This window comes from Ustilago hordei, assembly GCF_900519145.1.
Source record: "Ustilago hordei strain Uho2 genome assembly, contig: UHO2_contig_07, whole genome shotgun sequence".
Lineage (NCBI taxonomy): Eukaryota > Fungi > Basidiomycota > Ustilaginomycetes > Ustilaginales > Ustilaginaceae > Ustilago > Ustilago hordei.
In genome coordinates this window covers 138,699-151,238 of record NW_024545289.1, presented here as the reverse complement: position 1 = coordinate 151,238, position 12,540 = coordinate 138,699, and the positions used below count along the sequence as shown (strand labels likewise).

The 12,540-nt window shown below is 50.0% G+C and overlaps 4 protein-coding genes and 1 non-coding gene across 5 annotated transcripts; 1 reads left to right on the top strand and 4 right to left on the bottom strand.

Moving 5' to 3' along the window:
* Positions 1 to 1,077: 1,077 nt before the first annotated feature.
* Positions 1,078 to 1,197, top strand: tRNA-Ser(GCT). The gene has a single exon. It is a non-coding gene; the product is annotated as a tRNA-Ser (tRNA).
* Positions 1,198 to 4,385: 3,188 nt separating this feature from the next.
* On the bottom strand, positions 4,386 to 6,206 carry UHO2_03855 (putative RLI1 - Protein promoting preinitiation complex assembly; the record flags this gene model as incomplete). The annotated part of the gene is made up of 1 exon (XM_041559812.1): positions 4,386 to 6,206. The coding sequence occupies one exon, from the start codon at positions 6,204 to 6,206 to the stop codon at positions 4,386 to 4,388; it is 1,821 nt and encodes a 606-aa protein (XP_041415746.1).
* Positions 6,207 to 7,023: 817 nt separating this feature from the next.
* On the bottom strand, positions 7,024 to 7,579 carry UHO2_03854 (uncharacterized protein; the record flags this gene model as incomplete). Its single annotated transcript, XM_041559811.1, has 2 exons — positions 7,024 to 7,146; positions 7,394 to 7,579. 2 exons carry the CDS (start codon positions 7,577 to 7,579, stop codon positions 7,024 to 7,026), a joined length of 309 nt encoding a protein of 102 aa, XP_041415745.1.
* A 590-nt stretch (positions 7,580 to 8,169) lies between these two features.
* Positions 8,170 to 9,165, bottom strand: UHO2_03853 (uncharacterized protein; the record flags this gene model as incomplete). Its single annotated transcript, XM_041559810.1, has 1 exon — positions 8,170 to 9,165. The coding sequence occupies one exon, from the start codon at positions 9,163 to 9,165 to the stop codon at positions 8,170 to 8,172; it is 996 nt and encodes a 331-aa protein (XP_041415744.1).
* Positions 9,166 to 9,818: 653 nt separating this feature from the next.
* Positions 9,819 to 11,123, bottom strand: UHO2_03852 (uncharacterized protein; the record flags this gene model as incomplete). The annotated part of the gene is made up of 2 exons (XM_041559809.1): positions 9,819 to 10,946; positions 11,046 to 11,123. The coding sequence occupies 2 exons, from the start codon at positions 11,121 to 11,123 to the stop codon at positions 9,819 to 9,821; spliced, it is 1,206 nt and encodes a 401-aa protein (XP_041415743.1).
* Positions 11,124 to 12,540: the final 1,417 nt, after the last annotated feature.

Sequence of the window (12,540 nt, the reverse complement as noted above, 5' to 3'; positions counted from 1 at the left end):
GATGTTCAGGATCCTGCTCCTTGTCCAACATCACGGGCGCTCATGTCCGACACAGCCTACGCCAACAATGAGGAAGGCGAAGCGCACAGGGGGGCGGCATTCCACACACACTCTCTCCTGTGCACAATTTTACAAACGGGGCCCAGAACAGCCCTAGTCGAGCGAGCGGGAGGTGTTGTGTCTGGGCTGTCGGTACAGAAAAGCCATGGCATTCGGCCCTTCATCTTCTCTTCCTCTTCGAGTCTCCTCGTTCAACTCGGCTTCACATTCTCCGTCACTCTGCCTCCTTTCTCCTTTCATTGTTCCCGGTCGTCGAGCGTCAGGAGTCGGACGTCGCCACTAGTCGACGGCGCTCACTGCGTCGGCCATTTAATAATGAAGGTGTACAACGATCGGTCGCATTCAACCGAGCTTATGCTACAACTGTAACTCAAAGCTGAGGCGCAGTGAAGAAAGGTGAGTTTAATTTTGGTCGTAGGAATTCCTGCGAGCTCGAGCTGCATAGAACGACAGAGCGTGCGCATCCATCTGAAACATTGAAAAGTTAAGCGACACAAAAAGAACAACACTTCTGAACCCTGAGTCTATTGTGTTGTCATGCCACCAGCCGTGGTCGAAGCAGGACACGAACTCATACCACCCTCAGTCGAGAAAGCTTCATCTCCTCCGCCGGTCTGTCCTCAATCTCGGCAGCCTCTTGCTTCACCTTTTCATGGTGTGTCTCATGTCAAAGGAGGCCAACGTCTTGACTTTAGGACAGAAGGCTGAGCTCAACGATAGGATGCAATCCAGGTCGAGGCAATCAGGAATCATCGAGCATGCTTGCTCACGAGTCCAGACACCGACATCGAGCTTTGCCACCTTGGCATCCTCGTGTAGCTCCCTGCACTCATCAGCAGCAGCGATCAGGCTGAGCTCTTCGTCAGTGTAAGCTAACTGCAGCTTTACCGGATCAATCTCTATCGCAACGTCGGATGAACGTCGAGGGATCAGTTGCTTCGCATTAAAGTTGAGTTTCGGCGTGAAACAACGTGCGAAGCTTTATTTTATCGATGATAACCCAGAATATCAATACAGGACGCTTTGGTGGAGTGGTTAACACGTATCCCTGCTACCTATTAGTGAAAATAGCAACCAGCAAGCGCCGGTGGAAGGATATCCTCTTTGAGGGCGTGAGTTCGAATCTCACAGGCGTCGTTTTTTTTCGCCGAATTTTTGACAGTGACAATGTCAACTTTTTGGCAACGATGTCAAGGAGCCCACCATACGAAAGCCGACGATGAGGGCAATCCCTCAACCTTTTTTTGGGCAAGGACTGATCATGCTGTTGTTGAACTACTGCCCCCTTTGGCTGGGATGTCCACTTGTCAGGCAATCTATCAATCTCAGCCTCTGGGGATGGTGATGGCAGTGATGTGAAGCCTTGTCTTCCATGCTGGCATGTGCCTGAACTCCTGGGTACAATTAAGACCACCTTTGATGCAAACTGATTGACCTTTTCAAGACCCATCTTAAGGAACGAAGTGTCAGGGGTCTCGCGCCTGAAACCCAGGTCGGTCTGTCAAGGTACCTGGTGACTATCAAACTGTGCAACAGCTATTGTCTTGGTATTGGTCTCAATGAGTTAGTTGCTTGGTGACTATCAAGTTGTGTGATGACAGCAGGTGGTGTTTGTTGTATATACTATTGTAGGTTTTGGCTGACCTCTGTGGACACTCCACTCAGGGGTAGCTCAGCATGATCAATATCAATATGTAGGTTATGATGACACCAAGGTCTGGTGTGAGTGTTGATGATGATGAGGTTGATGGTGTTGGTGATAAGGTTGGTGAGTGTTGATGATACTGAGGTTGATGGTGTTGGTGATAAGGTTGGTGGCATCAACATGAGTGTCCAGTGTGTTGACTGATGCTTGAGGTGATCCCTGGACCACAGTGGACTACTGCCTTTGGTTCTATCTATATCTGGACTGCTGACCTGCTATGGGCTGCCTTCGGACATCAGGTAGTGGTGATACAACACATGCACTATGATGAGGAGCAACCTTGATAGATTACTACTATGCTGACTGAAACTAATATATACTTATGCTGAAGTGATAACTAGTTATGGTGTGTGTGTAGAGTGGATGAGGATCCACTCAACCTTTGATGATGAGAAGGTATGGTTATATACCTCTTCACAGTGTCGCCAGTGACACTGCTCCTGCTCTCTCTCTCCAGAGTGTACCTTCTTCATCGAGTACTGTACAGGGGGCCCCTCTAGCACCACTCCTGTCCTCCTTGCTATCCTGCTTGCTTGGCACCCCTGTGCCTCTGTGTTGACTCCTTCGACACTGCTCCTCCTCCTCAGGACCTGCTTGCTGGTTCCCTATACACTGCTCCTTCTCCTTTGACTGGTGACAGTTCCTTTGACTCTTGTCTCTCAAGCCCCTGAGTGGTAACCATCTGCATGCTCCTTGAGCTTGGTCCTCTTCATGGCTGTGCCTGGCCCTCCTTGCATATGGGCCTGGTCCTCCTTTGCATGTGAGTCTGTAGGAGTCCATGGTCTCCATGGAGACTGCACTATGACCATGCTCTCTACTGGTATTGACTAGATCTCCAATACCTGTGCTCCTTCCATATGAACCAGTGACCCTCCTGCTTCTTGAACATTCAGGCCCATGACACCTACCAAGTAGAACTTACTCAATCGATCTCACCGAAATCAATCAGAAACACCCAATCTGGTTTCAGGCGCACGACTGCTTACAGGGGTGTCACTTTTTGCTTGACATTTGTCTTTCTGGTGTATTTTAAGATCGGCCCAGCCTTTGGTTCTTTTGGTGTACCATAGGTATTTTCATTGATCAATTGACAATAATGGTTTTGTACTATGTCTGGAAGGCAAGGGAGGAGCTCCTCGATCACCTCGACAAAGTATTTGTACAATGAGTAGTCAGGGTTCAACATGTTGATGGTGAAACCTCTTGTTGATATCAAATTTGGTAGCATATTGGCTGATTGGGCTCATAACCTGTTGAAGTTTGGGTCCTGATACTGGCAATCAGGGAGAGTCTAAGTATGATGTCACTGCTAGTTATAGACAGAAACAAATATACTCAATTGACTAAGGGAATGTGGTGGGAGCCTAGTGCTCTCTTTGAGATATATATACATGTGAGCAGCACATGCCAAAGGTGGGAGTACTCCTACTTAATGATCTACCATGACAACAAACAGGACTATGTTGCACCTGATCTCTGGTGAGACCAGCTTGGCTTGATTTCTGATCATATCGGTCATATAACTGTATTGGCCCTGCCTGATCTCTGATTAGATTGGCCCCACGTCATCCTTTGGCGTCGCACTGGATCGCAATCTCCAGCAGTATTTAGTTTCTGATCCATGATCGCATTGAATGCATTGTTATTAAAAAAAATAATAAAAATAATAATAATAATAATAATAATAATAAAGTGAAAAGTGGAAAATTGACGGTGACGACGTCAATTTTTTGCCGACGACATCAAGGAGCCCGCCATACGACTCCCGACGAAGAGGGGCATCCCCTCGAACCGCTAGGACCATCATCGACCGAGCCGTTTTGGAGATACGGCACCAAAGAGTTGGGATGCACAACCGGGAAAGCGTCCTTCCTGACTCTTGGTGGCGTCCACAACGGCGAGGAAGACCTTGTCTGGACCACCGAAGCGATAGCTGAGTAGCCTGGCATACTGCGCATGCCAACGTGAAAAGCAAACGCACTGACTATATTGCATAGCTGAACACGCCAACCTATCCTCCCCGCGCACCGGTCGAAACACCTCCTCCTCCTCTCTCAAATCGGCTTGGTTTTGATACCCTGTTCTCTTTTAACCCCGCACTTCTCCTCTCAGCACACTTTCGCTGTTGTATCACGACGAGTTGTGATGCTGGTTGATTTGGGTTTCAAACGTATGGGAACCTACCTTGATTACCATTTCCCAACTCCCCCTTACTTCTTGTACACCTATATCCTTTCACGATCCTTTTGAATGCAAAGGCAATGCGAGCTTAGAGCGAGCAATTGTTACAAAACAGTTTCGCGTGAGCAATGCAAAGCTGGACTTACTCTCTTTCCTTGGTCCTGACTTAAGCTTCACTCGCAAGACACTGTGTGGATACAAGGAGCGTGACACACTGACAGGATGGATTACAGAATGTAGGATGAAGTTGCAACAACGGTATATGTACAGACGACATGCGTCGCAGAGATACACAAGCTCTCAAAAACGCTTGCGCTTAGAGGATATCCTCAGTGAAGATAACTTAGGACGATCACCCTCCTTTTTGGGCCTTCTCGCTCTGTCAACGGGGAGAAGGCATGATGCAATGCAGTGCAGAGGACTTATACGCAACACGCGCTTAATCCTCCAAGAAGAAGTAGTTGCCAGCGGCCTTCTGCTCCTTATCCTTGATCGAGTTGAACTTGTTGACACGTGGACGGTAGTTGGTAGGATCACGACGCATCGAGACCTCGAGAGTGGCCAAGAAGCTGTTCATACCAGTCAATAACGATTCGGGACGCTTGGCGGTGGCCTTGACGGATGGCTGACCCTCGTAGACAATGACACGGTCAGCAAGGTAGGTGGCCATGATGATATCGTGCTCGATGATCATGGCGGTCTTGCGCGAGTGGATGATGAAACGCTTGATGACACGCGAAGCGATGATACGCTGCTCCGAGTCGAGGTAGGCGGATGGCTCGTCGATCAGGTAGATGTCGGCAGGCTTACCGAGGGCAAGGACAAGCGCAACACGCTGGAGCTCACCGCCGGAGAGGGTCTGAACATCGTTGTCGATAATGGGCTCGATCGACATGGGCTTGACGACATCGGTCTGGAACTGAGGGTGCATGAAGGCAGCCTTGATCTGCTTGAGCAAGAGCATGCGGACGGTACCCTGGAACTTGGGTGCGATGGTCTGGGGTTTCATTGACACGTTGAGTTGAGGAGGCTTCTTGGCACCCGGATCAGGCTCGAGCTTGCCAGCAAGCATTTTGACAAAGGTAGTCTTACCGGTACCGTTCTCACCGAGGAATACAATGATCTCGGAATCGCTGAATTCTCCACCCTCAATGTTGAGGCTGAAGTTACCGAGAGTCTTGGTCATGGGTGGACAGACGTACTTGGGTGTCCTGTCGAGCACCTCGTCTTCGGCAGTCTCGGAGATCTTGAACGAAAGCGACTCCTCACGGAAACGCATGTTCTCGGCGGGGATGTAACCATCGAGGAAAATGTTGATACCATCACGAACGGGCGAGGGGACGGTAACGACACCGTAAACGGAAGGGACACCGTAGAGACAGCAGATAAAGTCGGAAAGGTAGTCGAGAACGGACAAATCGTGCTCGACGGCAATGACGTAGGTGTTGGAGTCGAGAAGGGAGCGAATCATTCGGGCGGCATTGAGACGCTGCTTGACGTCGAGATACGACGATGGCTCGTCGAACATGTATACGTTGGCGTTTTGAATGCACGACATGCCGATGGCGAATCGCTGAAGCTCGCCACCCGACAGCTGCTGGACGTCTCGCTCGAGGACCTCCTTAAGGTCGAGCATGTCGATGACCATCTGCTTGTTGTCCTTTTCGAGCTTGCCGTCCAAGAGCTGAGTGACGGAAGCCTTCCCCTTGATGGCACGGGGAATGTGGTCGACATACTGAGGCTTGATTAGCGCCTTTATGTTGTCCTCAAGCACCTTGGTGAAGAAGTTCTGCAACTCGGAACCACGGAAGTACTTGAGAATCTCCTGCCAGTCGGGTGGGTCGTCGTAACGGCCCAAGTTGGGCTTCTGCTTGCCTGCCAAGATCTTGAGTGCTGTCGACTTTCCAATACCGTTGGTACCGACAAGACCAAGAACCTGACCAGCACGTGGTGTTGGCAAACGATGCAACTTGAACGAGTTGGCGCTGTATCTGTGGGTGGTCTCGTTCTCGAGATTGGTGGGAAGCTTGATGATGTTGATGGCGTCGAAGGGGCACTTTTTGGGGCAGATACCACAACCAATGCAAAGAGATTCGGAGATGAAGGCGATCTTGCTGGTCGGTGTCACCTCAATACAGAGTCGACCCATACGGACGACGGGGCACGACTTCTTACATTCCTGACGACATTTCTTAGGCTTGCATTTGTCCGAGTTGACGATGGCAATACGGGTCTCCTTTTCCTGTTGTACGGGCGCCATGGTGGACTTTGTGGCTGACACCTCGTTGCTCTTTGCTGTGCAGAGCGAAAGATCGAGGCGTGGTAGGGTGAAGAGAGGATGGTAAAGAGAGAAGGTGGAAATGAAGTAACAGACTACCCAATGGAAGAGCTTGAAGCCCGCCTTGCCGCCGTCATTATTGCGTTTTGCTTTTGCTCAAAAGGGAGAGGTCGAGGTCGTCTGTCACTGCGCTGTGCTGTACTGTGCTTTTTTGCTGTTACCTCCAACTCAGCAAGCAAGAAGAACGTCAAATTCCAGGCAAGGAGGAAAGGGAGAAAAACTGGATACAGACTTTCAAAAGTTTTGAAATGGGATCTGCGCGATGTAACAATAAGATGAATTGAAAAAAGCTGGCGCGGACTCGAGCTGATGTCTCGCTAAATACAAATTTCAGTGCAGCAGAGAAGGAAGAGAGGAGGAACAGCCTGGCTTTTCGCCGATGTGACGGTCTGGCACGCGAGCTGCCTCCGAAAGGGACTTTTTGATTTGAAATCAAAGTGACCTCAGTGGATACCGCGTCAAGCAAGGCGACTTGCTCGCTACAGTACGACACAGCTACAGCATTGCAGCTGTCAAAGATGATGACGATGTTGTTATCATAAATTGATCAAGTATTGAAGGCAAGCGTAACGACAGGATGGAGGCACTCAAGGACAATATGTCTTGAACGCTTCGCTGGTTTGATAGGGATAGGAAAGCGGTATATTGCAAGCAAAATAGATTCGGTTGCGGTCGCCATGGATGCGTGTCGAAAAGCTAGAGCAATTCTCGTAGACTTCCGATCCATCACATACGCATTCTACTCGTCTGCGTCCCCTTTCTTGGCCACACGCTTTCGCTTTGAAGGGCTTTCTGCAGAAGCCTTGGAGGGGCTGGGAGTCTTTGCAGGAGACCTGAGCGAGGATGGGGCATCGTTGCTGTACTGTACTGTAGATACCAAGAACGTCTTTGCAAATCTTATAACGCCTTTGGTCGTTGTACTGTTGCGCGGGGGGGGGGGGGGGGGGGGGGGGAATGGAGAGACGCAGAGGCTGTCAGTGCCTCGTGAGTCTAAGGCATCGCAGCTTGGAGTCGAGGGAGGCAACTGCATCCAGCACGGTCCTCGTAGGGCTGCCAATCCACCTAACTGCAAACAGACGAAAGTCATGACGAATGGAAAGAACACCTACAGCCTTGGTGTTGCGGATGAAAAAGCCTTCCCTGGCCAGGATGCCCCCCAGCTCTCTGGAGATGCTACCGTAGCCAGCATTGGCAAGTACGTGAGTGAGAATATGTTGGGCCTCCTTCTTCACCTCCTTCTCCTCCTTCAGCAGATCAATGCCCTCATTCTTTAATTGCGGAGCCTCGTTCTTCATGGTCGCGGTGAGTAAGCTGTGCCTCTATCGAGTGTGATTGCAATCGGAGTAGAGATAGCTGAGGTGCCTGCGGGGGACTTGATGGAGGGAGGTTGGGATGTTGAGCTGGTCTGATGAGCTAGCGTAGAGTGGTTTGTGACAGGAGATGGGGTGGAGCTTGGATCTTGGAAGCGGAGAGCACAATATATCTATCTTCGCCCTGTCTTGCTCTGTCCTGTCGGCAGCGAAGTTCAAGTGTGCGGGAGCGTGCGAGTGCGGGAAGGCTTCAACGTAGCTTCCACAGTTGGCTTCCGCACTCTGCATCAGCCCTTGAGAGCTCTTGAACTCAAACAAGGTTCAGAGCTGTTGCTGCGTTCGTCTTCGGAGCAGAAGAATCTGCCGATCAGCTTCGTCACAGGTCTCACAAAGCGTCGGGATGAAGTCCCTATCGCGCACAGGCACTCCCTTGCGATAGTTCCGTCCGAACCGAGCTCGCAAAACTGAGGATGCATGCAATCCTGCTCCTTCTCCGCTCGAGTGATCCGACAACACTAGGATTGACGATGATAAGCATGCGTACAACGGAAATGTGTCTAGTCGGGATGCTTTGCTCAAATCGGCTCGTAGGCTCCGCGACCGCCAGATCCTCCGAACCCGCCTCCGCCTCCGCGATTTCCTGAAACTGTCTGCCAGACATGAGAAGCAGCATCGCGAGCAATGTAAGGAGATTCCCTCCAAAAGTCCTTATGCGGAACCAAATCCCAGCCACTTGCACCGTAATTGTTGTAGTTGTTGTACATTCCAATACCCATATAAGCAACGAAGCCGACAGAAAGCAGGAAGAAGAGCCAACTGAAGAAGCCCCATCCGCTTGAAGCATCTGATCCACTTCCGCTGTTGCCTTTGTCGCCGTCATCAGAGCCGCCTTTGGACGGAGACCCACCTCCACTGCCTGGTTTGCTGGCAGCAGAAGAACAGGCGAACTTGGTCGGCCAGCGAAGCTTCAGCTTTCCATCTGAACGGTCATAGCTTCGAGCAGTGGGATGAGAGTCAGCGTCTGCTTTTGGATCGCAAACAAGCTCAAGCTCCGCCTTCTGCTCACGGCCAGCGTACGTGGCACCTGGCAATTGAAGCTCGATGCTCTTCTCTCCACCTTCGAGCTCTTCGCCCCATTCTACTTTGGCTTCAATCTTACTTCCGCCTGACTCGCCGGAATAAGCTACTGGGATTGCTTGCGTCACGATGGTCTTGCCGTCCTTGATGGTCTCGATTGTGATGCATATCCTTGTTCCACGCGGGCACTGATCTTTCTCGTCACGATTTGGGTCAGCATCGAGCGGCTTGCAGAGATCAATGTCGATCGAAGTCTTTGTTTCTGATGGAGGTGTTGACTCGGTGTTGGAAGTGCGGATGGGATAGGAAATTTTGGAGAGATCGAATGACTGTTTCGATGAGACGGCGACATTCCCGCAGTCGAATGGAGAGAGGGTCTGTTTCGAAGCAGAGACAAAAGCTGTCTGCTGGAGCAGCAGCAGCAGAGATGCTGCCAGAATCGCCAGGTTGCGTTTCTCATGCGTTCTGCCTGGAACAATGGAAGAGGTCGGCATCTTGTGAGTGTTCCGTTTGAAGAAGAAGCTGCTGTGGCTCAACTTGACGATGTGAATTTGACAGATGCTCAACTTGAGAAGTAGATTGGACCCGAGCGCTTGGTTGGAGATGTCCGATCCTCACTTTAAGGCGATCGAAGGGTGTGTGACTGTAAAGCTTTGTTGATACGATATCAAAGAATGTGGATAGGAGGCTGTGGCGATGCTGATGATGATGATGGTCTTTGCGTTGCGTCACATCTGCGCACTGTCGAAATTGAGTCGTGATCCCCAGGGTTCATCACACCGAAAAGAAAAAAGAAAAGAAAAAAAATGAAAATGAAAAAGGAAAAAGGAAAAAGAAGAGGAAAATAAAAATAAAAATGGGTCTTACACTCTGCCGAGCGAAGCAGACATACATGTTGAAAGATTAGTTGAAGTTTTCGTGTGATTGATGATGATAATTAGAGAGAGAGAGAGAGAGCGAGGAGAGAGAAGGAGTCTATATATACAAAAGAAGAGCAGCAGAGAGCCGCATCGACTGCGGAGCATAACAAAGCATTTGTCTTGAGTAGGTTGTGACACATGTGGTTTGTGCTCAGATGCTCAAGCCTTTTACTCAGCCATAAGCATTACCTTCACCATCTCTACACTTTGTGTAGCTTTTATCTACTTCAACTCCCCCCCTCAACAGCATATGTACCCTGTTCATTATGCTGTTGTTTCAAGGTATATCCTCCATTCTTTAACATCATTGCATAGCTTGGGGACTCTGTTTTGTACGCCACTGCCAGTATTTGCAGGTGTAGCCCAGATCTTGCTTGCTGCATTGCCTGTCTCCCAATTGGCTTGGTGAGTACATCTGCCAAATTCCTTGTGGTGTCCATGTACTTGATTTGCACCCTTCCCTCTTGAACATTGTTACAGATGAAGTGATACTTGGTGTCGATGTGCTTAAGCTTCCAGTGCTGTGCTGGGTCTTTACTAACCTGTATGCAACCAGTGTTATCTGAGTAGACCATTGGGGTGCCTGTGGCAATGCCAATCGAGCATAGCAGCTGCTTGAGGAAGAGCACCTCACATGTTGCTTCCATGGCTGCAATGAACTCCACCTCAACAGCAGACAATGATATGCATTTTTGTGTTGCTGACTTCCAGGCTACTAGGTTCCCATACACTAATGCCACTGACCCTGATGTACTCCTTCTCTGAATGGTGGCATCACTTGCCCAGTTTGCATCACTATGCGCAATCAGTGGCTCTTGCAACATATTTCCCCTATACACTAATCCAACATTCTTTGTGCCTTTGAGGTAGCATAAGACCCATTGTGCTGCCTGATAATGCTCTTGAGATGGTTCATGCATGTGTCTAGTGAGGACACTCATGGTGAGGCTAAGGTCGGGCTGGGTGCTGTTGGCAACCCAGAGCAGCTTGCCAACATTCACCAGATACTCCTTCTGTTGTGCTGTGCTTGCGACAAGGGTTCCCTCTGGTATGCTCTGCATTGGAACCATGGTTGGCTTGGTGCATTTGTCCAGGTGCTTAGCCAGCACTTGGTCAATGTACCCTGACTGACCAACCATCATGGTGCACATCATATGGTTTCGACTGATTTTGATGCTGAGGAAGTGAGAGACCTCGCCACTATCTTCCATCTTCCATCTCTGACTGATCTGCTTCTTAACCTTTAGGACTGTTTCCAGCTGTGGTGCTATGACTAATGTATCATTGACATAGATGACTACAATGGCCATATCTTTGCCCCATCCCTTGGTGTAGATGCAGGGAGCACACTCTACCTGGAAGAATCCCATGCATCACAAAGACCTGTCGAACTCCTGGTTCCATTCTCACCCAGACTGCTTTAGGCCATACAGGCCCTTGACCACTTTGTATACCTGTCCAGGTGCTACTCCTGATCCCTCTGGTGGTTTCATATAGATCGCTTCTTTTAACCTGGAGTTTAAGTAGGCCATTGTGATATCCAGTGCATGCACCTCCCAGTTGTTCTGTACTGCTAGTGCTAGGATAGCTCTGATTGCTCCAAGGGGTGCTACGGGAGAGAAGGTTTCCTGGTAGTTGATTCCTACTCTCTGTGTGAAGCCCCTCGCCACCAGTCATGCCTTGTGCTTTATGGGCACACCATCAGCATCGAGCTTTAGCTGAAGCATGACTTTAGAGTCCATGAGTGGTGCTCCTGGTGGGTGATTCACCACCTCCCAAGTCCCCATTGCCTCAAGTCCTTCCAGCTCTTTTTGTATTGCCTCCTTCCAGAGCTGGGCATCCTCACCATTCATTGCTTCCCCAAGCATTGGGTCCAGGTTCAGTACTGCTGTGTTGGTGGCGCCTACTGTGTGTCAGGGGTCTCGCGCCTGAAACCCAGGTCGGTCTGTCGAGATACTCGGTGACTATTAAACTGTGTGACAGCTATTGTCTCGGTATCGGTGACTATCAAGTTGTGCAGTGACAGCAGGTGGCGTTCGTTGTATATACTATCGTAGGTTTCGGCTGACCTCTGTGGACACTCCGTTCAGGGGTAGCTCGGCACGATCAATATCAATGTTATGATGACACCAAGGTCTGGTGTGGGTGTTGATGATGATGAGGTTGATGGTGTTGGTGATGAGATTGGTGATGTCGATGATAATGAGGTTGATGGTGTTGATGATAAGATTGGTGATGTCAATGATAATGAGGTTGATGGTGTTGGTGATAAGGTTGGTGGCGTCAACACGAGTGTCCAGTGTGTTGACTTGATGCTTTGAAGTGATCCCCGGACCGCAGTGGACTACTGCCTTCGGTTCTATCTATATCCGGACCGCTAACCTGCTATGGGCGCCTTCGGACGTCAGGTAGTGGTGATACAACACACACACTACGATGAGGAGCAACCTTGATAGATTGCTGCTATGCTGACTGTAACTAATGAGTACTTGTGTTTCTAAAGTATTGACTAGTTGTATGGTGAGTAGAGTGGATGAGGATCCACTCGACCTATTGATGAGAAAGCATGGTTATATACCTCTTCTCAGCATCGCCAGCGATGCTGCTCCTGCTCTCTCTCCAGAGAGTACCTTCTTCATCGAGTACTGCTCAGGGGCCTCTCCTGCTTGGCACCCCTGTGCCTCTTGAGCTGTGTCGACTCCTTCGACACTGCTCCTCCTCCTTTGATCAGTGACAGTTCCTTTGGCTCTTGTCTCTCGAGCCCCTGAGTGGTAACCATCTGCATGCTCCTTGAGCTTGGTCCTCTTCGTGGCTGTGCCTGCTCCTTGAGCTTGGTCCTCCTCGTGGCTGTGCCTGCTCCTTGAGCTTGGTCCTCCTCGTGGCTGTGCTTGGCCCTCCTTTGCATGTGAGTCCATAGGAGTCCATGGTCTCCATGGAGACTGCACTACG